The sequence below is a fragment of the Branchiostoma lanceolatum genome, chromosome 9, assembly GCF_035083965.1.
Source record: "Branchiostoma lanceolatum isolate klBraLanc5 chromosome 9, klBraLanc5.hap2, whole genome shotgun sequence".
NCBI classification, from domain to species: Eukaryota; Metazoa; Chordata; class Leptocardii; order Amphioxiformes; family Branchiostomatidae; genus Branchiostoma; species Branchiostoma lanceolatum.
Genome location: NC_089730.1, coordinates 15305705 through 15333339, shown reverse-complemented (window position 1 = coordinate 15333339; position 27635 = coordinate 15305705). Strand labels below are relative to the sequence as shown.

Here is a 27635-nt window from a genome sequence, read left to right as displayed (position 1 = left end):
ATCTTCATATTTGGGCAGAAGTCCAAGTTTGGTGTGACTGGGATTTAAGGGTGCTACATAGTCCCTTTTTCTTGGAACACGTAAAATAGCTGTTCCCACATAATTCTCGATATAGCTTTAATAGAGTGGGTGAGGTTATACTGACATATAGCTCAATGTCTCGGGAGCACTCTTAGTGCCATTCTGTGATATTTTTATCAGTTCCACGCCGTAGCAAACGAGTCTGCTCTGAGTCTGATTTGAAGTCGTAAGCGGAAAAGAAAAGCAGTAGAAGGGAAGGGATTGTGTTCTTTCCCCCCCTGTTTTTCAAGCAGGATGACATTAATTGATTTTGACTGGAGGAGTTACGCGGCACCACCCATAATACAGCAGATGTTTCTGTTGATGAGGAAGAATCAAATGCCAAGGTTTAGGAGAGGCCGGGTGGTACTGGCATGTGGTGTACTACAAATGTAGCTTGGATGACAGTCCCCCAATCTTTATTATATGGGGCGCTGTTGGCCCTAGAGGGCTGAGGAGTTGGTCTGTATATGCCCTGGAAACAAGGCTAGTGGTGTACATCAAAATACAGATGAAATTGAAAACTGGTCAAATAGGGGACTGACATCCTCTTACAGTTGTCTGTTTACAAATTCACACACATAGTACTATTAGTACAGTCAGACACAATTCCACAAGATTTATGAACTGGAAAACTAGAAAAGTTGTAAATGGTTTGCTGTGCATGTTGCCCCTCCAGGGTAGGCCATGCCTGCAGTACAGGAATGTGGAACAGATAAGAAAAATTCTGGTTTTCCCTTCTTCAAATTATTGAAACGCTCCCCATATGGGTTGTGCATAGAATTTGTTAAGTCTATCTTTCTCATGATATAATAAGATAATTGTCTTCAAAGAAGAGATTCAGTGAGTCCATGACTACAAAGATGAAATGACCTTCAAGGCACATAATAGCTAAAAATTGAAGCTATTATGTGCCTTGAAGGTCGTTTTATCGTATACGGAAGGTAATTGCTGGAGCTGACCTTGTCTTGCCACTTGCAGTACTGGTACTTAAGTCAAGAAAAGATCTTTGTTTCACACCTTACTCTATTAAAAACAACACCTACGTCAATTGTTGCTGTTACACTAACTTACAGGTAACATGATGAACACAGGTCACCAGTCCAAAGGTAAAACTCCTCACCTGTAAACAATTGGCCGGTGTTTACATGTTTTGGCACCGTGTACTAAAAGGTGGGAAGCCCTAAGGGGGGGACCAACATGTCCTTTAAGGTGTAATCAGTCGTTTTTCATTCCACGTAATTCTTAGCCAGACAGCTCTGATTCAACATTACATAATGCATAACTGGCCCTTCAATTCAGCTTTTAGAGAAGATCACACTACTACTACTACTAGCAGCCCTTCTACTGGTCAGGCCCCTGAACGAAGGGGGTCCAATTAGTCCCTGGGCAGCAAGAGATTATGTAACACAGGCTAACCAGATAGGAAATGGGAGGGAAGATTGTGGTGGTTCCTGACAGCCCTGTTGTTGTCATATCTATCCCATTAGGACAGACATTTAAGCATTACGCTAGGTCTTCCCAATAGGCAATAGCTACTTGTCAATTCCTAAGTTGTAATAATTTATTATTGTTAACCATTTGTCAATTCCTGAGTTGTCAATCATTGAAAATGGACGAGAAGAAAGCTGAAGTTAGCTTTAACTTCGTGTAAGGTCTCCCTTCCCTTTTATGTCCTTGTTCTAAGTTCAGCACACTGGAATGTATATACATATACGTTCATTGTGAAATAGGATAAAAGTATCAATTCTCTCCGCCATGAATACAGAGGAATGTCGTGCATTCAACTGTACAGTCACCCAAAATATCTCATGTCAACATTTGCACCCCCTGCTGTTCATTACATTTTGACAGTCAACCAACTGCAAAAGCTGTGACAATTGAGTATGGTTACTGAAATACCTTCACAAACATTGTAGTACTACAATAGCCCAATTAAACATGTACATATACTCACTGTATACTATTGCTTAAAACATTAGATATTTTCAACAGGAAACAATTTCTTTTACTTTTTATAACTATATAACTGAGACATGATTATTGCATATTGTGTGTCCTGAAATTTTCTTCTAAATCTTTCTAACAGGGAGGTTTTTATAATTTAAGCCACTTTTTTATCCTCTACAATTGAGTGTTTGAGGCCAGTCCAGCTGAGCTTGTACCCAGGGTACCTCCTACACTGTGATTGGACTTTGATTGAAAATCTGAAGTCCACTGGGGATTATACCATTGCTTATCTCAATCTCAGACCAACCCACCAGGATTAGGACTGGTAATCTGAGCTGGTAGAGTTGGTATAAAATCAACTACAGTTACCTCCTTATAATTAGTTTTTTCCAGGTATCATGATCAAGATTCCTAAATTGGACTGTTAATGCAAGATTTTGCATGCTGGCTAGGGTTACATTTTCCAGACAAGAGTATGGGATTTGTAGCTAAGGCCACTAGATCCAATACCAAAACAGTTCACTTTTTGCAGCTCCCTTCATTTATAATATATTGTACTGTAACTAGTACATGTGGCTTGCATTGCTTAGCTAGTAGAATTTTAAGATTTATTTTGTATTTCTATTTTGTCATTTATAGTTGACTGTACAAAAGTCCCTGTACTTTTTGTTGTGTCAATAAAGCTTCTATCTACCCACCACAAGACAGAATGTGTGTACAAACAAACACGAGGTCGACCTTCATGGAATAATTACTCTTCTTCTTGTTAGGGGCTGTACCTCTGTTGTGAGTAAATGTCACACCAAGCCATCAGACAGCAGGGTAAATTTGAATTACCCCTCACAGTCCTGCAGAGCACAGAGAACCCATCACTTTACAGGCATTTTGTTACCAGTTTTAGGAAACGAAAACAAAACAAACCAATGATGAAAATTTGTTACAGGTACTCTCTCTTGGTTTCTTTATTACCTTTGGCAGAAGATTATTTTTTTGGTTTGGGTATGATAGAGTTTAACAGCATAACTAAGCAGCTATTGATGGATATTCATGGTAGGTATTGGGCAGAACAAGTTCATGCTCAAGAATGGGCCTCCTGGGGGCTTCCTACGGCACTGCAGCGGATGGTGTTCGTCAATAGTAGCAGCACCAGTCTCCATGAATGTGTTCCAATGACCATAGTATAGTATAGGGCAGTATTGCCTGGCAGCCAGGGCATGAGGCATGGGTCGTGTCATGTCCATCAAGCTGAAGTACAGGAATGTGCTATGAATCTCCGGGATTCTTGTCATGCCTGGCAGCTCACACCAGCTCTGTGTCACCCAGTCCCAGATAAAAAACTTGAAAGCCCAAAAGCAGTTGTCCAAATAAATTTTCTAAAAGATATCCCAGGGATGTATTAAACATACAATGCGTTTGTTCTTTAGAATGACAAATTTCAGCCCCAATCTTTACATCTTTACAGCCAAATTGCTGTGCATAATGTGTGTCAGGGATCTCCCCAGAAAAATGGTACAGCATGGAGGGGTGGTAACAGCGTCCAAGCATTGCCAAATACTCCTACAACTTATGGTGTGAACAAAGTATGGTGTGAACATTGTGGAAAGTGCAAATTCATACACTGGTATTCAATGTCTGTAAAAGAACCCAACACACTTATCAAGAAGAGTGGGGGTAACCGTGACTGCATACTTGGCTGAATAGGCAAGGCCATAATGCACTACTGTAAATGCATTTAAGTTTGTGTGGTTTTTATTTCGCGCTAAGGCGAAAATTTAATGTTCGCAGTGGTTTTAAGTTTACGGCAGCACTATAGTCACATACTGCTACAGTACTGGACAAAAATGTTCACGGTGGTTTTAAGTTCACGGTGAAACGGTTGCCGCGAAAAGCTTGAACATAAAACCACAGCGAACATTTCTGCATTTACAGTATTAGCTATCTGAAGGCGCAGTGCTTCGTCCTCAGTCTGAGGTTGGCCACTTGACTTTTTTTAAATTCATTATCATATCCAGCTGCTGTCCAGACAAAAGTGTGGCCACACCTTGGCTTGGCCACAGGTAACATGTACCAGATGTACTGTTTCCAGAAGACCTGTAGCTAGTGCTAACTAGGATCAGACAAATGTCCAAACCATTTTGTCTGTGATCTATTCCTCTTGTCCAGTTTGCTTCATAAGGCCCTTCAATAGTCATGGATGGAATGAAACCGTTAATGTTAGCGATAAGACGAAAGACCACCCATAGTCTCGGCCCTGTCTCAAGAAGGGCATCTTAAGGGTTCGGTTTTCTGAGAAGAACTTCAGGAAGATTCCTTGAAGATGTCCTGGGGTCACATTCTTGACCCCATACTTATAATGAAGAGGGTCTCAGCATGTTGCTGTCAAGAGTGGTGTGAAGATAGATCCTTTTTCACAGTTTTTCTCAGATGTTGGGATCAAAGAAATAACGCTTGAAGCTCCTTCACTCCAGGCTTCTGTTGTTAGTCGCCAACAATGAGAAAATTTATCACTGCTAAGAAATGGGTTTCTTGGGGTTTCAGATTATCTTGAGTCATGATGCTCATCCAGGTTGTGTCTTGAAGTCGTCTTGTGTGCGATAAGAAGAATGCTAAGACTAGGTCAGCCCGAACATTGTGGGGAGTCAGCTTTCACGGCAAAAATGGGGTCAATTTTGTATAAAATATTTTTACGGTGATGCCACATTTAGAATTGCTCTGTTGTTATGATTGGCAATTTGCAAAAAAGGAAGGAGAGGGTTTCATTAACAGGTTTCTATGGAGCATACTAAATGATACATTTCATGTAGAATGAAGCGTATTCAGATGAAGAATAGATCACACAAAGTCTTGTTGTTCCATACAAGACAGAAACCAAGTAGGTCAAAGCCTGAACTGTTGTTTGCTCGTGTGTAAAGATGTATTCAAATGTCATGTAAAGCTGAGCGACTCTTGTTGTGATTCTGAGATGAGAAAAGATAAAAGACAGACTTCCTGCAGAGCTGGAAATCCGTGAAGGTCTTGGCCTTGGAGTCCCATGCTGTGAGTTCAAGGCCACCATCTCCGCTGGGAGGAGAGGTCATTGCCCCTTAAAATCCACTCTGGCGGCTACTGTTTATGGATTGAATGCACCATGCACACTGTGAAAATAGGATTAGTAGACTAGGCTGCAAATTTTACCTGCTAGTATATACAGTCAAAACTGCCCCAAGATGACCACTCAGGGGACTGACCTATACCATCTGGTCAATGTGAACAGGTGGTCATTAAGGTCTGTGTCAATGGGAAAAATGATCTAAGGGACCACCAAAAAGTAATCACATTGGCCTGGTAGTCTTTATGTAGAGGTGGTCACTTCTATAGGTGTGACTGTACATGTGTATGTGTACTGCATACCGTATATATACACAAGTACATGTATATTATGGAATTTGCTTCTTGTTTCTGTGTATCAAAACCTATAATGTATATTTTACAAAATAAGACAATATTGGTTAAATAAGGTTTTGAAATAGACCCAAGGCGTATTTGATTTCAGTTCTGTTTATGAATAGAGACCACACCTTTAATGCAATGCGAAGTCAATGGCAAAAGGTAGCACATGGTAGCCTTGACTTTGACCTACAGATAAGAAACACACAGTAAAAGGTAATGTTATCCAGCCATCGGCCTCGCTGCCGTAACTTCTGATTACTAAGTGTAGCATAGGATGAATTCTTGCATGAAACTTAAGCTCATGTAGAGATCCTTGTTCTTCTTGCAGACATATGATGTCCTTAGTGTATACATTGTGACAGTGTTTCCGCCAGACCGCGACTGAGAGGCCGTCCACTTGGGGAGGGCCGTACCGCGAAAATTAATTGACCGGACCGCGAAAATTAATTGACCGTACCGCGAAAATTAATTGACCAGGAAAAGTAACTGAATGTTGTGATCAGAAGAGACTTTGTTAATTTTTCAAAATCAATTTGTTACGAAGGTCGCTATAATACTGCTTCAATCGTCACAAAATGCGATCTATATTGACCAGAAACGCCTCAAGTGTAAAGCTAAAGGGGTTTTCCCGCCCTGTGGTCACATGACACCTTGCTGTCAACCAATCAGAGCACAGGTTTTATGACGCGGACCAATCAGCGCTCAGAACCTTGCATATCAATGAGCTTAAAAACATGGCGGACGGCCCGGGACTCGAGCGAGCGTCATGACTTATGTGAATTCATAGCGAAAATACGATTTATCTACGGTACATACGGAGAATTTTCACGGAAAAATATTCAAAGGAATATATATTGTGTCGAATACGGCCAGAAATGAAGGCGAACAGCGGCAAATCACGACGTAGAGGCTGAAATGCATGGGCGAAATTCTTGTTTTGTTTACGTTTTTCCTTGTTTTCTTCGATGACTTTCTTCGATTGAGTCTTGAAAAACGGGTTTTAATGAGATCACCGTATGCCAAAGGCACCGACATCGATTCTTCGCAAGCTTAACAATAGCAACAAACAAAAGAGTGTGAATTTCCAACGATATAGAGCGTCCCCACGCCCGCAGTAACAAAGAAAAACTCAAAGAAATTATGCCGACCTCTCGTATTCATTTCCCGATTTCTCGGCATTTAGTAATTAGTTTGTCTTTTGTTTAAAGAGGACGGCCTATGTCTGAGTTCAGGCCGTCCAAAGCGACATAAGGCCGTCATTTGACGGGAAGACGCCCCTCTGGCGGAAACACTGCATTGTGACATTAGGAACATGGGCATGAAGCCACATCAATTCATGGCCAAAGATGACACACAGTCACACACCAAAATACACAATCATGTGGTTCAGACTTGAATTCCAACATTTTCATACACACTTGAGCCACCACAGGTACGGGGTAAGAATTACACCATAAATAGTGAAGGCAAGCATACCAGTATATGGATAAGTTTTATATTTCACAATTATGTATGTTGATGATCAGTATCAGGATGCAATTGAAAGAGCCACATTTTCTGGGTCAGTGCAGCTGACTTGTGCAAACCGTATATGTCTTTCAGCTTCAGAATGAATAGGTAAACATTGCACAGAAATTCCATTTTGTCAACCCTACAATGTATGTTAAACTTGCAAAATGTATCAAGTACTCGTAGATTTATAGGCTTTCTACCTTCATCTGTAGTGTTGGATTATTTGTTTATATGTAGTTGATAGGTTTCTAACTTTCTTTTCAAATAAACACAACCCTGTTGGTCCTGTAGATTTAATGTGAAATGTGGTACTTGATAACATAAATACACATTCTCGGCGGGAATAGGACAAACTTTACGAGATAGTGCTACTACTAGTAGACAAAATATTGCTGCCTGGTTTGAAATGAAGCTATACAGTGTCTCTATTGTTATTTTACTATGCTAGGTGTGGTGTTCTTTAGGAATTCCACATAAACAGGTAATGACAGTTGACCTTTGATGAAGTGTTGTGGGCTGCTTGCGTTTGAATGACAGTAATTGGTTTGCCGTATTGTAAACAATGACGAAATGCACCTTTTAATTCTGGCAGTGCTGAAGCAAGCATGAAGTATCAGTAACTTGAATCATTGGTTTTTGTGAATTTTTTTTAGGATAAATCGATGGGTTAATTGTACCTTTAGGACGCTTGAAAAAAATAAGCTAGAAATTTTGCATTGTCATTCAAATTTTAGAAAATGCTTAAACTTAAAAGCCCCCTTTCCACTAAGTCTAAATGTTGATAGCTGAGCGACCGTGCAACAACAAAATTGAGTTTTGAATTGAAACCCTTCATTTCATAATTTGAATAAAATGGTGCAAGATGTAAACGTTGGATTAAATCGTGCACAAAATATAAATCACAACACACACAAAACATAAAAAAGATTGTTCTTTATTCATGAAATTTATTGAGCGATCTGTCAAATCTTTGATCGCTTAGTGGTTGCTCTGAGATCACATCGTCTTGTGGAGAGGCAGTAAAAGCATGTCCAGTAAAAGCTGAGAGCATAAGAAAAGATTGGCAGAGAACCATGCCTCAAAAAGCATGATTTATCAGAAGAAATATTAAAGCAGACAGCAATGGCCATGGTTCCATCCTGATTATTTCACCTGTGCCAGGAGCAAGGCCAAAGGTCAACCCGGGTCAGAAGTCGCGTCTCAGATGTTCCCTGACACATGTTATAGGTCAACATGATGGATACATCCTCGCCAACTCTCTGATAGAAATACGCAGCAGAGCAACGTCCGCCATGTTTCTCTGCCAGGCACGTCAGGGGAAATAAGGTCTTCCGCTTGATACGAAAGCCATGTACACGAGCCCGGATAGAGCACATGTGGGACTCAGGTTCTGTAAACCACGCTGTCTTATCAGGCCAGCGTTCAACCTGTTTCCACTCATTAGGGGCACGTTAGGTGGAATTGCTTTACAATGATTGGCTGCCTTAGATTAATCAGCTCTTTTACATAGCTGCGATCACAAAGTGATATTCACCAGACTAGGTAAAGAGAAGCCAGGCAATAGCAGGGGAATGAGACAACAGAACTCTTTTGCACGAGTATGTAAGCGCTAGTGGTGGCTCTTTCACTGCAATGTCAGCGAAGGGAGAAAAGAGCAATAAACTAAACTCGAGGGATTTGCAGATAGAGGCCTTTCATGTTGGATTAGCAAAGTCACGTTTCATTCTATCTATCAGAGTAAATATACATCTGTGCTCCGAGAGGCCAGGCTGAGTTCAGTGTGAGGTTCTTGGAGTTTGGTAAGGAAAATGAAAGAGGACAGAGGTGAACCAGGGGTGGGAGTTGTCGTCTTAAATGTCTGAATTGCGTGTTAGTTAATCTTTATTCGCAAACTCAAGCCAGAGGGCTAACTGTAAGGAAACAAACAGAATGATAATTAGTATAACGTAAAAAGGTAAAAATTGTCTATAGTATTAATAGATCTTGTGACTTAGTGACAGGGAACGTACATGTATACTTCAAGATTATACACCTGTTTATACACACTTTCTCATCATCTTTGCCCCTTTTTCCTTCACAAATTTGAGTTGTCTCTGCAAGTAATTTTATCATCTGCCAGTACATGTATGTTGACTAGTTTTTAGGTCTCATAATCTTTGCCAAGAACTTTGTAGTTGACACAAATCTTGCGCCCTCAGAAAGGCCCTGCATTGTACTCGGATGATATATAGAAGGTTATGCCATGTTGAGACTGTACTGTAGTTGGCATGTACATGATGTATGATATCTACAGGAAGTGTGGTACGCCGTTTTCCACACTGTAGGACTGCACACATAGCCCTGGGGTAAGTCAAGGTCAAGACTCAAGGTTTGGGGACTTACAAGTAGCACAGTAGTGTGTAGGGCTATGAACACATGTGGCCTTCCTGTGCATGGTAGATCATTTGCTCTGAGTCTCCTTTGTAACTTTTGACAGCCGGTTCAATAGAATCTGGTAAAACTAAAAGCATTCTTCCCTTGGCTCAATCCCCATTTGGAACTCTTTCAGGATTCCAAATGTTGCAGTTCTGGTTCACTAGAGTAGATACAAATTCCTTTAGGGCTTAGAGGTAGATGCAGATAGCAGTTCATTGTATTCTTAAATTATATTTTTAGGCCTGATTTGCAAAAACACTAGTAGTACTGGTAGTAGCAGTATCCAGTATTTGAGTATAAAGATGCTGTGTACATAAAAATGATATACAGTACATTGTAGGACAAGATTGAAATGGCAGTTTGAAGTTATTTTGTATACTTTGTTGGAACTTTCCATCTCACACACATTTGTTTCAAAATATGCAATACTGGCCTTTTACTTTTTTCGCTCAAACAGTCAGTCTGGACTAAACTCAGCTGAGTGAAAACCATCCAACATTTACAAAACAATCCCTTGCTGAAAGATTACAGACAGGCTCAGAGAGATTAATCACTTGAGGGTGTTTGTGTGTGCAGAACAGAGCTTGGGTAGTGGTGATTTTCTTTGAGGATTTTCACCCCCCAGCGCTCGTGAGTGCGACTCGCACACAATATGTATGCGACCAGTTTCTTGAGAATGCGACTAGATTTAAAATCACGGTCGCACGGTGCGACAATCCAAAATTAAGACCTGCGCCAGGATAATGGCTGCAGAACTAAGCGGTAAGCCGAAAATATAGGTATCCAATGCTACCGCGAATATCGTCGGTGAATTTTCTATCATGTTCCCACACCCGCGGTACAAAAACTATCCGTTCCTAGTGGCAAAGTTACCCATAGAAATAAAGGATATAAGTTTCTCTCCTTTGTGGTGTATTTGTTTGATTTGTAAAATGTTTCAAACGCCAAAACTTTGTCGATGAAAGTGAGCGCTCGCCGGACGCTCGCTGCTTTCAATGACAATGGCGGCCATGATGTTTATGAAAAATAGACCGCAGCAGAATGAAACTGAAAGGCTTGTTTCCTGCGGTCATATTTATACCTGTTCAAGCGATGATTTTTACGATCAAAAATTGATGAATCAATTCAAGTGGAGTTTTATTTAAAAAAATATCAAATTTTCCTTTTGTCACCGGTATCATTTCAAAGTTCATTACCTGCCCGTTGTTATGGTGCTGCATGTACTTTCATTCTGCTGCTGTCTATACTGCACAGCGGCGAATCACAAAGCTTTCCCCATGCGGTCTGCCTGTCATTGGATGACGGCGCCGCGCGGTCCTGACGCGCGAAATTTGAACTACGTATTTCGAAGTTCCCGATTTGACTGGGTCGGCACAAACAGATCATTTTTGATACTATTTTGAGCAAGAATTTTAAGGATATTAAAGTATTTTGGATTATCTGTAGACAGAGGGTGAGGGTAAAAAGAAAAGAAATGCCTGTAAAAATGTTGAACTTGATGCCAGCAGTGAAGTTTCAAATTATGGAATATGACTTTATTTGTTTTGGTCATGAACCCAATAGATAAGTTCTAGAGTCATCTATTTATTTATCATTCAAGGTTATGTGAATCATTACCTGCCTTGTTCCAAGTAAAAAATACCATTGTGTATTTTTCAACTTGTTGAACTTGAGGCACCGTGGCCCCCGGATAGGGGCCAGCCGGGGAACCTATGCCCAATTTTTCTAAAAATCCATCGTACTAGTATCAGTATGTAGGAAGGTATTGAATGAATTGAATTGCCAATTGTTCTGCACCATCAATGTAGGTTTTTATCTTTTATGATCTATTCAAATACTTTATTCCCGGTTGTTAACGTATAACAATGATTAATAGGAGTATTATTTGGTATAGCCAAGACTTTTGCTTGTTCTTCCAACTTTTTGTAGTGGTGCCCCTAGATTTTTGCTGGTGCCCCTAACTTTTTTGAGTTAGGAGCACAGTGCTCCTAGGCCTAAAAGTTAGTCTGGAGCCCTGGCCCCACATCTGCTTGGAGATCAGCCATCTTGGTTTACATTGACAGGTGCATCTGGTGATGCTTTTTCCTTGAGGATTTTCAGCCCCAACATCTGCTTGGAGATCAGCCATCTTGGTTTACTTTGACAGGTGCATCTGGTAATGCTTTTCGTTGAGGATTTTCAACCCAACATTTGCTTGGAGATCAGCCATCTTGGTTTACGTTGACAGGTGCATCTGGTGATGCTTTTCGTTGAGGATTTTCAACCCAACATCTGCTTGGTGATCAGCCCTCTGGGATTACGTTGACAGGTGCATCTGATGCGAGATAAAGCACACAGTGGAGGAAGGCAGGGTTTTACAGAGGAAACAGTTTTAGCAGAAGGTACTTCAAAGGTTCTTGGCCCTAACGTAAATTTCTGCTGCACCAGTTGAACAAACATGTTAAAGTTGACCTTATAAACTTCACGGCTACACGCATGGAAGAAGTCAGTGTAAAAAACAGGCCCCTTGGGCCCTGGAAACATGGACTCCCATGGCCTACATTTAGGAGCACACGATTTCAGTAAATTGTTTCTGAGCAAGCAATCCTCATGTAAGGGTTTTTTTCTAGAATGGAAGGTTACATGTATTGGTTGTTTGTGAACATCAGAACTGAGAAGAGCTTGATGATACTGATTTTCAGTGTATTACAGTAGGTGTATAGGTGTGGAAATGAACTGACTTCATTTCAGTATCCCTAGCAGCTTTCTGTCAAAGTGCATATTGTAAGCATATCCTCTGTAGAATAGTTTTCAGCATTGGTAAAAGGTTGCACTTTTTCTTGTTTAGATTACTACACACCAAATATCTGGGCAGATACCCTCAACCCTCCTAAGGATACTGTAAGTGTAAGGTATGTTTTTCTTGAAAACTGACAGTGATGATGCTTAAATGATAGTAGAGTGTTGTTGTTCTGTTATCCTGAAAGATCCCTTGCTGTGCCAATTAAGTGTTTTTCTCAGAGACTGTGAAGCCCTCTGCTATCTGCCTGACCCATAGAAGCTCAGACCTGCATTTACACTTGGAGACCATCCAGGAAAACACAGACAGGGAGGCATGGATGGAAGAGCCAGTAGGCACATAAAGCCCTGTCACATGGCCAAGTCTTCAGGCCCAGGAAATAACATTGGCAGAAGTCTACAGGATGAAGAATGAATTAAACACCAGTGATAATCAATTTTGAACCTACCATTGTCTGTACATGTAGGTTAAACACATTGCTATTCGTCTACACAAACAGATGGCAGAATTCTAATTAGCCTTAAAGTTGAAGTAAATGGAAACTTTAAATTCAAAATATGCATAAACACTTGGATTTTGGATGAATAGCAGCCTTGATTTTGATGAAGCCAACTGAAGTATATATGAATATGGAGATTCAACAGCTATTAAGACAGGTACACAATGTAGATACAGGCAGGTACTGGATTTTTTTATGAAGCCACCTCATCATGATGTTGAACTCTGGAAATTCTACAGGTATAACAGGCACTTGTCAAGTTTTGCTGTGACTTTAACTTTCAGTGTCAATGTCACTTTTACTCTCTCAGCTCCTGAAGCGAACCTGTACTACTGTAGCATTTATTGTGAAACAGATGTGCATTTGTTTGCAGATGTCAAAGACTTGTCACATTATTCGCACGCCATTGATGACTATTAAAACACTGCTCTTTTTGGTTGAAGACGGAGGGATCTGTTAGCAAACTCAACATCGTAAAAGGTATATTCCTGGTCAGGAGTAAACAAGAGACATGTTACAAGTCTGTAGGCTATAGGCCACCAGGGAGGGATATCACAGGAGCCCTGGGAGGCTTACACTAAGTTACAGGGGAGATCGCTGGCCTTGAGATAAAGCCAAACAGTTCTGGGAGAGCCATAGTTGCAGCTATGTAGGCCATAGGTGATTTTCAAGGGTAACTTTCGAGGATGACATTTGTACCTGAAAGGAGGAGATCTCCAAGCAGACGTTAAGGATTGCAAATCGTCATGTTTTCTACCCAACATCTGCTTGGAGACCAGGGGTTCGGTATATTCTCCCTTGGGTCCTCTGCGTTCTAGTTCAAGTCCTTGGATGCCCTGTATATTCTCCCTTGGGTCCTATGCGTTCTAGTTCAAGTCCTTGGATGCCCTGTATATTTTCTGTTGGATCCACTCCTATCTATTCTAAGTCCTTGGATCTCTTGTATATTCTCCCTTGGGTCCACTGCTGCCTAGCCCATCAACCTACAGCTTTTTGAACTTGAACTTCAGATGATCCATAGTGGATCAGTGGCATTAGATGGTCTCTCGAGTCCCAACCTCCTTCCGAGATCACTCCTTTCCCATAACCCCTGTTGGGCTCATCTGAAGGAGAGTCACTTGGTAGTCAGAAATACCCTTGGCCTTCAGAACATTAATTTGTTACATCTGGAGTCGTCTTGCTACACCTTATTGCAACTCTTCGGGCAAGAGAATCTTTTGCTTTTCAGACAAGTGTGCACATACATCATCTAGTCGTTCTTAAAACTGTCTTACCAGTGACGTCTTTTGTGATCAGCACAAATTGGCTTCACAGCCAGTCTTGTGTCACTGTGTGGTACTAATGCAGGGCTATCTCCAGCTTTAGATGTTTTTCTGTCCCACTGATGGGTTTGGAGTCCTTGTTGTTAATTCCTGTCATTTTAAGCTTAACGAGAATATATTCCAATCAATTTCATGTCATGAAGTTCAGATTCTTTGGGATGGGTAGGGTGAAATTTCTGTCCATCCCAACAAGAAAATTTCCGTCCCTGGATGGAGGTACAGGTCTGGAGACAGCCCTCTACAACTGACACCTGTGAAAACAGTAGCACAAGCCTTTCTGTACTGTACTGAAGGCAAGCTACTGTACATGTGTAGGCAGATCTAATTGTCATGCATGTTGTCACACAATGTCAGTCTTATCTACTAGTACGTCTTACACCTTTTAGTTTGAAACCTTAATGCACAGAATAGTCCATACATGTGTGCTGAAAGAGGTCATCTCTAGATCTGGTATTACTTTACTTTGGTTTCATCCTACCTAGATGAAAAAAGCATCTGATACAAATGTGATATGTATAATGTACATGTACCTTGGCACAGAATACCTGTTTGTCTAATTTCTGGGCCAAGAAAAACTACTTGTTAATGATATAGACAGACGAGAATGTGCGCTGAAAGATATTTTGGCAACTCCAGTGCAATACTGTGTAATGAAGACCAGGGCAGGCTGAAGTTGACTGACACACATGATTTTGGCATTGCCTTCTCTGGATGCCAAACTGTGGTAATATCCGGAATGCAGATAGAAACATTGTCATTCTATCTTCCCTGACGTTCTTGCCAAGTCCTTGCGTAACAAACTTCCAGAGGTTTTCTTGGACAGGAAAGTATGGCACAGGTGTCAAGGAGTAAAGTGATGTTGCTGTTCAGGACCTGTAACTATTTGGGGATATGTACCCGTGTCCAGAAAATAAATATCCTCACAATCTACTATGCTAAGTGTTTTCTATTTCATACTGACTCCTTAAACATTGTCTATTGTTAACATATCTGTACCTGTAATACATGATTGTCTCCAGCTCAAATTTTTTTCCATCCCTCTCATTGTTTGGGAGCCCATGTTGTTCATTTTCTTTTTTTTTCTTTTTTTTTTCGAGTCTGTCATTTCCAGCTCACGAAAATACATTTTTTCATCAAGTTTTTGTTACGGAGTCCAAATTTTTCAGACAAGCAGGATGAATTTTGTTTTGGTTCCAACAAGCAATTGAAGCTTGTATGGAGGGACGGGTGGGTCCTGGAGACATGTCCTGCCATATATAACAGCGACAACACTTTTTCTACATGTAGCTCGCTTTCTTGCACCAGCTGGTTCCTTGTGTATTAGAAGACTTTACCTTAATCCTCTCCAATTTTTGTGTGCAAGGCACAGGAACAACAGTATATGATATCTTTGTTAATGCCACTGGGGATATGGAGTCAGTAGTATTGGCTTGCACTGTTACTAGTGTTAGTGACAACTGTACCTCCCCTGCCCCCCTCCCCCTCAATCAAAAACATTATCTCTGACAGGTATTTCTATCATGAATGTCAGATTCTAGTCCCAAGTGAATATCCTTTTGCAAGTCGACATAGGAAGGAGGGAATTAACTTCCACCTTAATGGACCTCCCCTTTCAGGTGGTTGCCATCTGAAAATTTAAAGTAGATTGCTGATAGAGGTAGAACATACTCTAGCTTCTCTGGGACTTACAGGTGACTAATGTAACATTTTGCACTATACATCAGGGCTTCCTTGGATGGTGATAGTGCCTTTCTCAAGTAATACCGGGGCCTGCCAGGGATTCAAACCAAGAGCCTTTAGTCAACAACTTAGGTTGTCTTGAGACCATGTTCAATGAAATCTCTAAGGTGCATCCTAATATCTCTTTTATCACAGACAAAGGGAAAACTACCATTCACTTCTAATCCACACCCCTATGTTATGGGGGAAATTTCTATGCTTCAGCTCCCTTTGCTTCTGAGGAAATAATCAAATCCACATTTATACTATAATCCCGTAATAAACAGTAGTGCACATAAGTAGTACACGTTTTTTACAATACCATTAGTGTAGATGCTATAATCTTCATTCCTGAGTTCCTTGTTCTTGGAATTAGCCCGTTAGCCAGACCTTTAAGTAGTTACCCTTCATTATTTTGTAATTCTGCTAATATGAAACACATCACAGTCTATCTTTAGAGTATGCCACACTGTCTGGCACAACACATTAGCTTGATTAAAGGTCAAGTTCAGGTAAGATTGGAAATTGCCTTCAAAGGAAGGAGATAACTGTCCTCTGTGAAATTGGCCTCAATTTCCTGTTGTGGAACCAATTAAAGTCAGGAGAAAGGCCACATCTTAAAGTGTTATCTTTTCATTCTAGAATGATCTTTATTTCTGGTATTTTGCCAGAGAGACGTTTCTATGTTGACGTGTAGAGGTGCTTGCTTTTATCCTCAAAAGAGTCACCTGGTTTCAGTTATAGGAAGTTAAAAGGCATACCAGCAGAGCTGTCTCCAGGACCCTTCCCTCCGTCCAGGACAGAAATTTGCTTGTGTCAGTCCCCAAAATCTGAACTTCATGATATGAAAATACATTTTCGCCATAATTGCATGTCTCTGACCCTTGCTGTCCCCCAACCGCCAAAAAACTATATTGTAATACTGAGTAGGACAGACAAAAATGTAAAGCTGGAGTCAGCCCTGCATACCAGGCATGTTTTGCTGGTCTGGCATTATAAAGCCAAGTTCATTTCTAGCAGATTCCATCTAATCAACTTTATCAAGCCTCCAGGTAGCTCCAAGGATCAAAATTTTTCCTCTGGGCTTTTAAGTATGATACGGGTTCAAATTGCATGTCTGCAATATGTGATTCGTTACTGTAAATCTCTCAACTTTCGATGTGGCTTTTTTTTCACGTTTTTTTTTGCTCGGACGTCTGCTAATTCATCAGGACACCACAAATATGTCTTCCTTGACTACTAATAGTACTATACAACAAAATTTTTTGACAGTCAAAACACTGAAAACCCCATTTCCACAAAAGTAAATGAATTTGCACCATAGAGCTATCATGCCTACATTCTTTTAGGTTGCCAAGTTGCAAGTGTGTATTTTTTCTGCAGTTCTTGAAAGTTTTCTACAAATTTCTGGTTGCAGATAGATATTTGGAACCTTGCATAGCCACAGTGTACACAAGGCAAAATACTGATGAACTCTAGATCCTGGCTTGTGACTTGTTGCATTTCCAACAGACTGTTAATGTTTAGAGCAGATGTGGTGTAATTGAAGATGGCTATAATGACCCACTTGTGGTGTAGATTGTGATGAGCCATGTAACATGGAGAGGTAGATGATTGACAGGACTGTAACCATGGTGACAGGTAGGACAGGTGGCCCACCAGGCATCTCCAAGCAGATGTGGTATTGGAAGACTGTAACATTTTCTGACTGTATCACTGCAGAGAGGCCACGCTGCTAAAGAATGTTACGTTATTCTATCCCACATCTGCTTGGAGATTATGTTCTTGGAGCAGTTATTATCCCAAGGGCCATTGAAATATATCTTCAAAAGTAGGAAAAACTTTTGTTCAAATATCTTTACTTTTCTTCCAGTCTACAGCACACAAGTTGCAACGTTGCGTCTTAGATATGAAAGAAGAAAAAGTGCACAAAATTGAATTAAAACATTTGAAATAGAATAACTGAAAAGAAGAAATAAAGATTACTACAAGTAACGAAACAAAGATTTGAGGTGACAGTTTCTCAGTCACTCCGAAATTGTTTTTGCAACCTGAGTATGAATGTGCGTCACTGTTTTGAATTTCGGAAAAACTTGTTTTTGTTCGAAACATTCCCTGTTGGCAGATATTTTGAGGCTACAGCTCAACCCATGCCCTAAGCACTTTGTGAAGTTTCCCCCTTAGGAATATTGAACATGTGCTTCCATTATGCCAAATCCCTAGCCATTATGACTAAGTTGTCCCGGTTTGCCCCCCAAAGAAGCTAGCACCTTGACATTGAAATTGTTTTGTTCTGGGCTACCTTCAAGGCCAGCCCTTTGAAACCCCTGTACCTTGGAACAATTATTTCTGCATTTTTGGTCCTGAACCCAGCATACAACTTTAGGCTGTGAACAAGGGGTTTACACATTACCTAAATACTGTATGTTCGAGTACTAATAATATTTGTGAATGCTACATGTTGTTAACCTTCAAACCTGTTAGTCAACCAGTTAGAATTTGGGGCGGCCCTATTCTCCTAGACTACTAAACAAGGATTTATTTGGTTGAAAGATTCGTCTGGCCTTTGCATCAAAGAACGGAAGCTGGGGGACCTTTTAGCTGGAAAGACGGAAGTTGTAAAGTCCACGTGGAAAACATCTTACGCAAGTCCGTCAGCACAGTGCAAAATGTACTTCAAGGTTGTTCAAGTTCCTTCCTGCCAGAATGCACCAACAAGGAAATGTAATGGTGTGGAAAAGTGCTGTATTTAGTGGTGGCCCAGATACATGTAAGTATGCTAGTGCAATAGTAAACACTTGAAATGTGAAGAATTTTATGAGATATTTCTGTGCTTGGTATATCGTAATGATTTATGAGGACATAGCATAGGATAATAGATTGGTAGCTCATGTATGAATGGTATGTGCAAACATGTACTGTGTAGCCTTCTAGAAATGAGGACCAGTCCTGGTAGCAGACATCTATCCCATAGGGTACTGTTGTGTCAGTCTGGACACAAATAAGAAACAGGTCTCTCCTTGGACCTGGCAGATAGCCAAGGGGAAAAAAAGAAAAGATTTTTCACAGGTGGAGATTCTTGCGTTTTCTCCCATTCTGATGCTGCAGTAGAAAATGAACTACATTTTCCGAGTAATGATTTTTTATTGATATCACAAACATTACATCAAATGTGTTGGTTGACCTATGGGGTATTTGCCACCACGTAGGAAAACCCTTCTGTTTTCGCTCATCTTCTGAAGGAGGAAAAATTATCATCCCTGGATGAAATTAAAGGCTGCAAAGGTCACAATATTAACCTGCTGTGTTAATGCCATAGACTCAACATATAATTACTGAACTATGGGGTGGATGTGAAAGAATGTGTATTAAAATTTGTACAGGGTGGTACCTAATAACAACTACCTGTTTCTCCCCTGGATAATGAGGAAGCCTTATGTTGGTTGATACAGATGAAGGGGACTACCTTCCATTGTGATGTTGATAGTCTTCTTCACGCCTCATTGTTCATCTAACAGTGCGTGAAAACTGCAATTTTCTGGAAGATTCCAGGGAGCTTTTAAAGCCCCTTGAAGATTCGAACCCTTAAATGCTGTACAACTTTTCTCTCTGTTTGGAATACAGTCTTTTACAAAATTATATTTCCAGTTCTAGTTCATATGAGACTATTCTGTCACAAGAAATATCAGTATAATCCATGCTAGAAACAGATTTATGGAAGGTCAAATTTCATAATGTGTCTTCTTCATGGTAACTTTTTCTTGCTACTACCATCCTACTTAATGAAGTTTGAAGTCTTAGAATTAAGGAAGTAACTTGAGAAGTTACACCAGAAGGGTTAGGTTTAGGAGGTAAATTGGGATGACTTGCGGTCCGGTAAGGTTCGATAACTTCGGATAAGCTGGGTCAGGTAGGTAGTTTGGAGACTTGTGGCACAAAGTGAGGTCAAGGTATGATACCATCAGGTTAGGCCTCAGACCAGAGTTCAAGCCTGCTTTCCATGTTACATTGATTACATTCTAATACTTGTACCAGCTGTTTTCAATGTTAAAAGGTTCTAGATTTAATACAGAAAAGATTTTTTCACTGAGACTGATCCATACCTTTGCCCTCTCTGTCAAGTGTAGTCGAGCTCCAAACTGCAGATCAATGGTGCTTAGGCAGTAAATGACAGTGCTTCAAAGTGGAATTGGTTTGTGGTGTGACAACTCTGGTATTGTTCAAGTGGTTCCATCTTGATAAAGTATGGTTACAGTGCACTGTGCGAAAACAAATGATTTTCCCATCATTGTGGTGATAATGATCATTTGCAGTGCATACCCAAATAACCATGTCCTTAGTGTAGCAAAGTTGTTTACAGTACAATTGTACGTCTCTGTGGCACATGTCTTTACTGACCATGTTTCTCCGCCATATGGATCAAATTCCGTGGATCCAGAGGGTATGGGTTGGAATCCTGCACTGCACAATTGTTAGGGTCTGCCGATTCGTTCTTATACATGGGATGTTATAATATACCCAGATTTTAAACCTCTGTACATTAAAAGAGCTCAACACACTTGCCAAAAAGAGTAGTGTCAGTGGCTGAAAAACATTGCCGCACTATCAAAAAGGCATTACACTTATTCTGAAGAAGGGTGCTTGAACCTTTAGCACACCGAAGTATCCATTTGGCACCCCGTTCTCTATTGGTTACAGTTAAACAGCAGTGAGTAGGTTAATACCTTTTTACATGTTATTCCATCACCGGAGGTGGTGTTCATCATAGGCAGCATACCCCACGTCAAAGCAGTATCCAATTTCGCAAGCTACTACATATCGTACATATCTCAGTTTATGTTATACATACATATACAGTCAAACCTGCCTAGGCGACCACCTTTTCAACGCGACCACCTGGCCATGGCGACCGCTTTTTCTCGGTCCCGAAAATTTTCTCCATAGGCACAAGCATTAAGCTGCCTGCCCAAGGCGACCACCTGTCCAACGCGACCGCCACGAATTGGGATCGCATAGAGCACAATCCCTGCCCATGGCGGCCGCCTAATTTTCAAGCGTGTGGTGACATCGGATCATTTTGTTGTCAGATTTCACGGAAATGCTTTCAAGACTTTGAAGGACAAAAATAAGGACAAAAATATATGAAATAGCAATGTTATAGCATTGATTCCTCCATGAAGTGTTTTAATAAAACGTTCCCCCTTCATAAACAAATTGTAAAGACAAATGTTTGTGATGTTATTGTGCCTATCGTTATGTTATAGTTTACCAAAAAACTCAAAACGAATACGTCTTACATGGCGTCAAAAAGTCAGATTTCACAGAAACTATTATCTATTTCTTGTATTTTCAACAAAAATGTGTCTGTGTCTTACTAAATTTCGCCGAAAAATGACTTCGCGGCGGGCAAAAACTTTTGGACCCTCTTAACCAGCGGTCGGCGCCCAAAAAAGGCTGGGGCCAGCAGGTGTTTTCTAGGGATATAGCTTAGGCCTTAAAACTTCGATGATGAGTGTGTGTGTGTGTACTATTTAATGTAACGTGTGAATGCGGGAAGGCGCTGCGAGATCATCGAGGCAACCATTGTTTTGTACACAAAATTATGACGAAAATTTGTACACGATGTAGCGGTATACAATTATTACAACGATAACAGAAAATATAATTTTTGTGTGATCTTTCAGTCAATGAGAATTGAGCCTGGTGGGGGTCATGCTGTCTAAATTCACATAATTTTCCATCCTGGAAACATGAGAGTGGAATCCTCTTCATGGCGACCACCTGTCCATCGCGACCGTTTTTGCTGGGTCCGCCGGGTGGTCGCCTTGGGCAGGTTTGACTGTACATAGGAAAAGAATGTGGCCCAATTACAAAAGATATTTCAGTATTTTCTACCCTGTGGTCGCTGTGAAGTAGTGTCTAACATGTTGGTTTTAACCCTTTGATTGCATACTGCTATGATTGTCTCGAAACAGCACGGAGGTCGTTGTGGCTTATGCAATTTCCACATTATACCTATAATGATTTCTGAAGCTGAGTGTAATTTTATATTTCAGGGTCGAAATGAAATGCATATGTCACCGTTTTGGACTTCAATCGGATTTAGAAAATTCAACACAACTCTCAAGGACGCTGTTTTCTGTAAATATAGAGTCACAAAACAGATGTTATAATCCCTTCTTTGAAGTGATAATCCCTCCATGTTATTTGAAGAAGGAAGTCATAAATTCCCATTCTTCCCTGTACATCTGAGACGATTGTCGGGTCTGGGAAGGTCAACATCTATTTTCGCATCCCTCCATTTGGTAGGGCGACACAGAGTTCACTATTTGACCCTTTTATTACAAGGTCAAATACCTTTTTTGAAGGTCATTCTCAAAAGCACAAAGTCTGTGTCCATTTATCACTTGGGGCCCTTTTTCTTGAGACTCATAGTCATACTGGAAGACTGTAGCTACATGAAACAGTACAAATGTACATATTAACATAGACGTAAAACGTACCCAACTTAGTTTGAAACATATTTATATACTTGAAAGTGAAAGTAATCTCAAACCAGTTTAGCTCATTGAAGGGATTTTCTTCTACTGCTCGTGACAGAGAAGACAGAGGCTATGTACAGTATTTACAGGTTCAGTACAGTGTACCGGTGAAATGCCCTTAGCTCTTTTCAACAAGTAGAATGAATAGTGGACAGCGGCTTTACATCCCGCCCTAAGGACTGCGACCCTTTCCAGTAGCAGATTTAAACTCCCATCCTCTTGATCAGAGGCAGAGTCGCTAAACCACTGGACTACGTACATATAATCTCTCTGGCTTAAACATATAATCTCTCTGAAACAATACAGTTTGGTCAGAATGCATTGTGAAGTTGAAACAGATACGTACATAGCACACAAATGAGGCAAACAAACTACTGTACTGTCCAAAAATGACCTTTTTGCATATAAAGAATGACTACTGTACAATATGATATTGAATCTGTGTTAATCACATCAGCAAGGGCTCTGACCAGGAGCGCCAGTGGGAGAGACCTCCCGGGGTCAAAGGTGACTTCCTGTCAGCCCAGGTGGGAGAGAGGGGTGTGTCAGCCCTCAGCGGGATTGTGGGGGATGAAAGCTTAAAGCCCTTGGGGTTGTGGAAGGGTAATTGATTCCTCAGTGCCACTGACCAGCATGGAAGGAGGTTGGTACATATGTGGAATTGAAGCAAGACCTTAGTAACCTCCTTGGGGTTAGCCTGAAGTCCAGCCTTCTTAGCTTTAGTCCGCTACCCAAGCTCCGCTCCCCACCACCTTGCCTTGGGGTATGTGTAGATAGAAAGAGATTCTGGTAAAGAAGCATGGATGAGGTCCATTTTGAGAGGTTATCTATGGCACCCAGATGTAAAATGTAGTTATAATTTACCAGTGTAGGGGTGTGTCCTTGACTGATCAATTCAGGACATTGTAAGTGTGCTCATAAAAAAAGATTGAGAGCTAAGAAGGGGGAAGAGAGGTTACCACCCATGCACTGCTCTTGCCAAGAAAGGGATTTCCGAGGGAATCCTAGTCAGGGATTTCCGAGGGAATCCTAGTCATAAATAGAGTCTCTTATATGTTACAATTTTTAATGCAAAAGTTACGACACACATGGTTATGCATATATCCATTTCAGTATTAGATTGATAGGAATGGTATATCTTTTTGTATACCCAGTGAAAAAGTCACATACCAGATCTAGTAGTTCAAGGACATTCACTGAGACAGTACATGAAGATTGTATTAGGTGCCAAGAGTCTGCATAAGTTTATTTTCGCCACTGGGAGGGTACCTAAAGTAAGGGCTGTAAGTTATTACCTGCACCTGTGTGATGGTACCAGTATCCCCTCAGACATAAACACACGTCTATGGGGCAAGCCCGGACAGTAGGGAGTCTGCCAAGCCCAAGGATTTTCAGTCTCATCTGCCAATTCTTTCTGTGAGGCAGCTAATATAGGTACTGCAAATTTGGCTAGGTTTTTAGTTTGTGGCCTTTGCGTTACCCTCTCACCTTGAACTCATCGTACCACGGATATGTGCTGTCATTGTATTTCCACAATTGTTTCAACCATGAATTCAAAGATATTGCAGACTCTTGATTTTGACTTTGATGCAAAATTGAAATGCAGCAATTTACAGGTTATTTAAACATTGCAGTATGAAAGGCATTGTCTTTTTCAAAGAAATGCTCTAGACTCTGACATATCTTTTATTTCTGAACGATCGTTGTAAACATGTATAATATCTTGCTGCTATTGTGTGTACATGTATCAATATGCACAGGTGAGCAAAGTGTAGTCATCAACATACACATTCTTAATGCATCTCTTGACATGAGATACAAACAGTGATGAACACTGTTAACATGTTGCCAATGAATTTCATGAGTTCATCTCTACCAGAACAGGAGATTTTATGCTCTCCTCTCTCTGGGAGTTCTACCTCCATCTGCGGCTGATTCCAGACTTGTGCAGACCTTACTTAGGGACAGTTCCAACTTGGGTTACACGTTTAAAGGACTACAATATAGGGTTACCTAGCCCTCTGTCCAGGGATATATTATGTGCATTTAGAATATAATGAGGCATCATGGTGACATCAAATGATTAAGATGTGAGTATTGAACAGTGGTATGTCACTTGAGAAAACAATCAAGCATATCATTTGGTTGCAGCCAAGTATAATGGATTATTATGGAGCAAGGTGACAAAGATTTTACCTGCAATACTGCTGAAAAAAAGTTGATTTGTGAAGGGTAGGTCAAGTCAGATGCTGCAACCGTTCGAATTCTTTGTTTGCCATCTGCATCTAACCTAACCTGCAGTAACCTACACACATATAGCAATAACGCAGGTGGAATTTCCAGCCCATGGACACCTGGGAAAACTGTGATGATTTATGTCTAACCCAGTTGGTGCTGAGTAATCTGGGACATGTAGAATTTATTACAGTATCCACATCTGCCAGCCATTAGCCTGACCCTTTGACATTAGCAATTCATTATCTTCAACAGGTGTCAGCAAAGCTGCAAGGCACTCAGGGATAAGCCTAAATCTGATCTATATTGTAATAATCTGCCTTGCCAATATAGTTAATGCTTTAATATTAGTTTTAAGAACAGAAACAGCTAGAGTTTGAATTCATAATTTTAGAGTTTTGGTATCATTTTATTTTTACCAATTTTATTTTCAAGGCACCTATTTTCCTTTGGATAAGCCTATATACATGTATGAAGGTACAAATGTACATTGATGATATGCTTGGTAACAGTTAAGAACAGAAATAGCGATTTGGGGGCTTTGGTTGGTATTATGAGCCAATCTCAAAACGTGTACCTTGATATAGAGAATGATAAGAAAGGAATGTTAACTTTTTTTATCTAAGAAAAAGTCATAGAAATGCTTCTCCAATAGATACACTGTACATACATGTACTTTACCAATCTTTCCAATTACTAGAGCCATTTCTTAGAGCACCTCAATCCCTGATTAACTTCACACTGGAACAGAGAGAAGTGTCGGGATGTACCACTCAGTCTGCTTGTATCCCACTGATCTGTCTTGGCTTACTAATTGGAGACATTTATTTACCAAGAAGGCCTGACAAGAGCATTTCTTGTGGCTCCTTGGTGATGAGACTGACCTGGTTTTCCTCTAAAGAAGATTTACCAGGGGATATCGTGAGAGAAAGTGTCTGTTCTAGGTTAGGGGAACAGGCGAGACTGTTAAAATCAATCCAAACCACCCAGAGTACACTACGTGTCTACGGTACATATAACAACAGGTTTACATGGATGTTTGCACCTCATGAACCTCACAAACTTTCAGCGTACCAATTGTCTCCAAAGGGAAATGTTATGATGTAGGTACAGGTTCTATCTCTCTTTCTTATTTCCCATGGACGAAACCATATTTGATTTGTTGCCTCATAAAAAAAATGATGCTTAACTTAAGTTAAAAGTCAACATGAAAACAGAGTCTGTACCCTTGTTCACACATTTTTAGGGACTTGATATATGGTCAGATTTATGATTTGATACCTCTTGCTGAATTTTGCATGAAATATCAGAGAACAAAAAAATTAAGTGGTATGGCACAATGTCAGTTTGCAACATGTAGCATTCTCTCAAACTCCCATGGCATAAATGGTCGTCTTTGTTATTGTATTTCTATTGAATACGAAGTGATTCGCTTTCTCTGTTTCTGCTCTATAGGTTGCCCCAATGCTTAGATGAGTGTAGATACCATATGTGGGTGTTACAAATCCGTGAGGCCAAGCGAATAGCTGTAATAGCCAAGAAATCCATGCTTAGAGAAAGTGCTTTCACCAGCATGGTGGGGATTAACCCAGAATGTGTGCCTGACTGATGTTACTATGCAGCCTGAGAGATCCAGTTTCATACAGTAGCTGAGTTGACCCAAGCCATGCCATATGATAAACAGTTTATATGACCCCCAGATGACCTGATAACTGGAGGGATGATTAGGATTTCTCATGTCACACACTGGTATCCAGTCAGACTGTATCTTGTCTGTGTTGTATTCTTTAGGATAAAGCTGGGTTAGATGTTCAATAGACATGTACACAAGTCATGAGTGGGACAGCAACTGTATAATAAGTTCTTTCGTTCAAGTACAATATTTATTACAGTTTACACCAGTATTCACAAAGCAGGAGATTTCACAAGTTGTAGATGCAAAACCATTAGATGACAATGATGTTGACAATACTGTAGTTTAAATCTGCATTAGGGTCTTTTGTTTGAATATTAATTGGAATTAAAGACGTTAAACCGGATAGTGAGTGAGTGAGTGTGAAATGTATTCAAGCAATTTGGCTTTGCCACCTTCTCCATCATTTTACAAAGGACAAATGCATCTCCAACCAGGATGCCCTTCCCCGGATTGGAACCGGGGTCTCACAGTTACCAACTAATCGGAACGAGGAGCTTAACTGTGAAGCTGATACCAATTGAGCTAAAGGGACATCCCATTTATATACTTTTTTTTCTCCCATCACAGCAGAGGAGCCGATATCCGAGCGGCGGCGACCGCGGAAGGAGCGGGAGCTGGAGCCGCGACCGGAGAACTCCGGAGTCTGACCAGCGGAGCGATGAGGGGAGGAGAGAGGAGGAGGACGGTCCAGAGGCGAAGAAGTCCAGAGTGGACACCACGGCCTACGACCCGTCAGAACCCACGCCTGACGATGATGAGGACAGAAATGTGGACGAGGTACTATACCGTAGAATGCCAATTCCAAAGTCAAAGAAGACATTTTGAAAGAACAAAAATGAAGAACCTATATTTTGGTATACAAAGTCATGCATCATACTCGTGTGTGTTAAGTTTTGTTCACCCTTCCTGATCACGTAGATTTCATAATGAAGGCAACTTTTTTTTTGCAAAACTTTTTTATATTCGCACACATGCATCAGTTTTGGGGTCCTCAGAGGATGTAATCCATATAATCAAATCAAGATGGCCTTATAAAGTAAAACACTTGCCAACAAGGTTTCGGTCAGTTCTGGAGTTGAAATGACCTGAAACCCGTGTCACCTGACCTGAACAGAACTGCTGACATCAGCAACGGGTCAAACACTTTCGTTCAGGTCACCTGAGGTAGGCTTGGGGTCATTTCAACTTGAGAAGGGTCAGCGGACTGATCGAAAGCTTTTTGTTATAAAGCACTTTAATGTATGGAGCTAGCGTATAAAATCTGCAGAATGTCTGGTATCGGCACAGATGAAGTTTCATTTTAGTAGATATGTTTGCATATTCCAACCAAGGGAATGAGAGAGGGGATGGATATGATAGAGATATCTAAGAGTCGGTGATGCAAAGACAGTGTAGTAAAGATTAAACGAAATGTCCGAGTAGCTTGAGTTTTGGTTTTTGAGATATTTTATAGAACAGTAGTCAAGATGACCAATAG

At 40.6% G+C, this 27635-nt stretch overlaps 1 protein-coding gene across 2 annotated transcripts in view; it reads left to right on the top strand.

Moving 5' to 3' along the window:
* LOC136442069 (zinc finger protein on ecdysone puffs-like) overlaps nt 1-27635 on the top strand; it is a 47929-nt gene that overhangs the window by 3852 nt on the left and 16442 nt on the right. For both annotated transcript variants that reach the window (XM_066438683.1, XM_066438682.1), the window contains exon 2: nt 26726-26935. In XM_066438683.1, coding sequence (XP_066294780.1) covers nt 26726-26935 — 210 coding nt within the window. The remainder of the gene's footprint in view (nt 1-26725; nt 26936-27635) is intronic.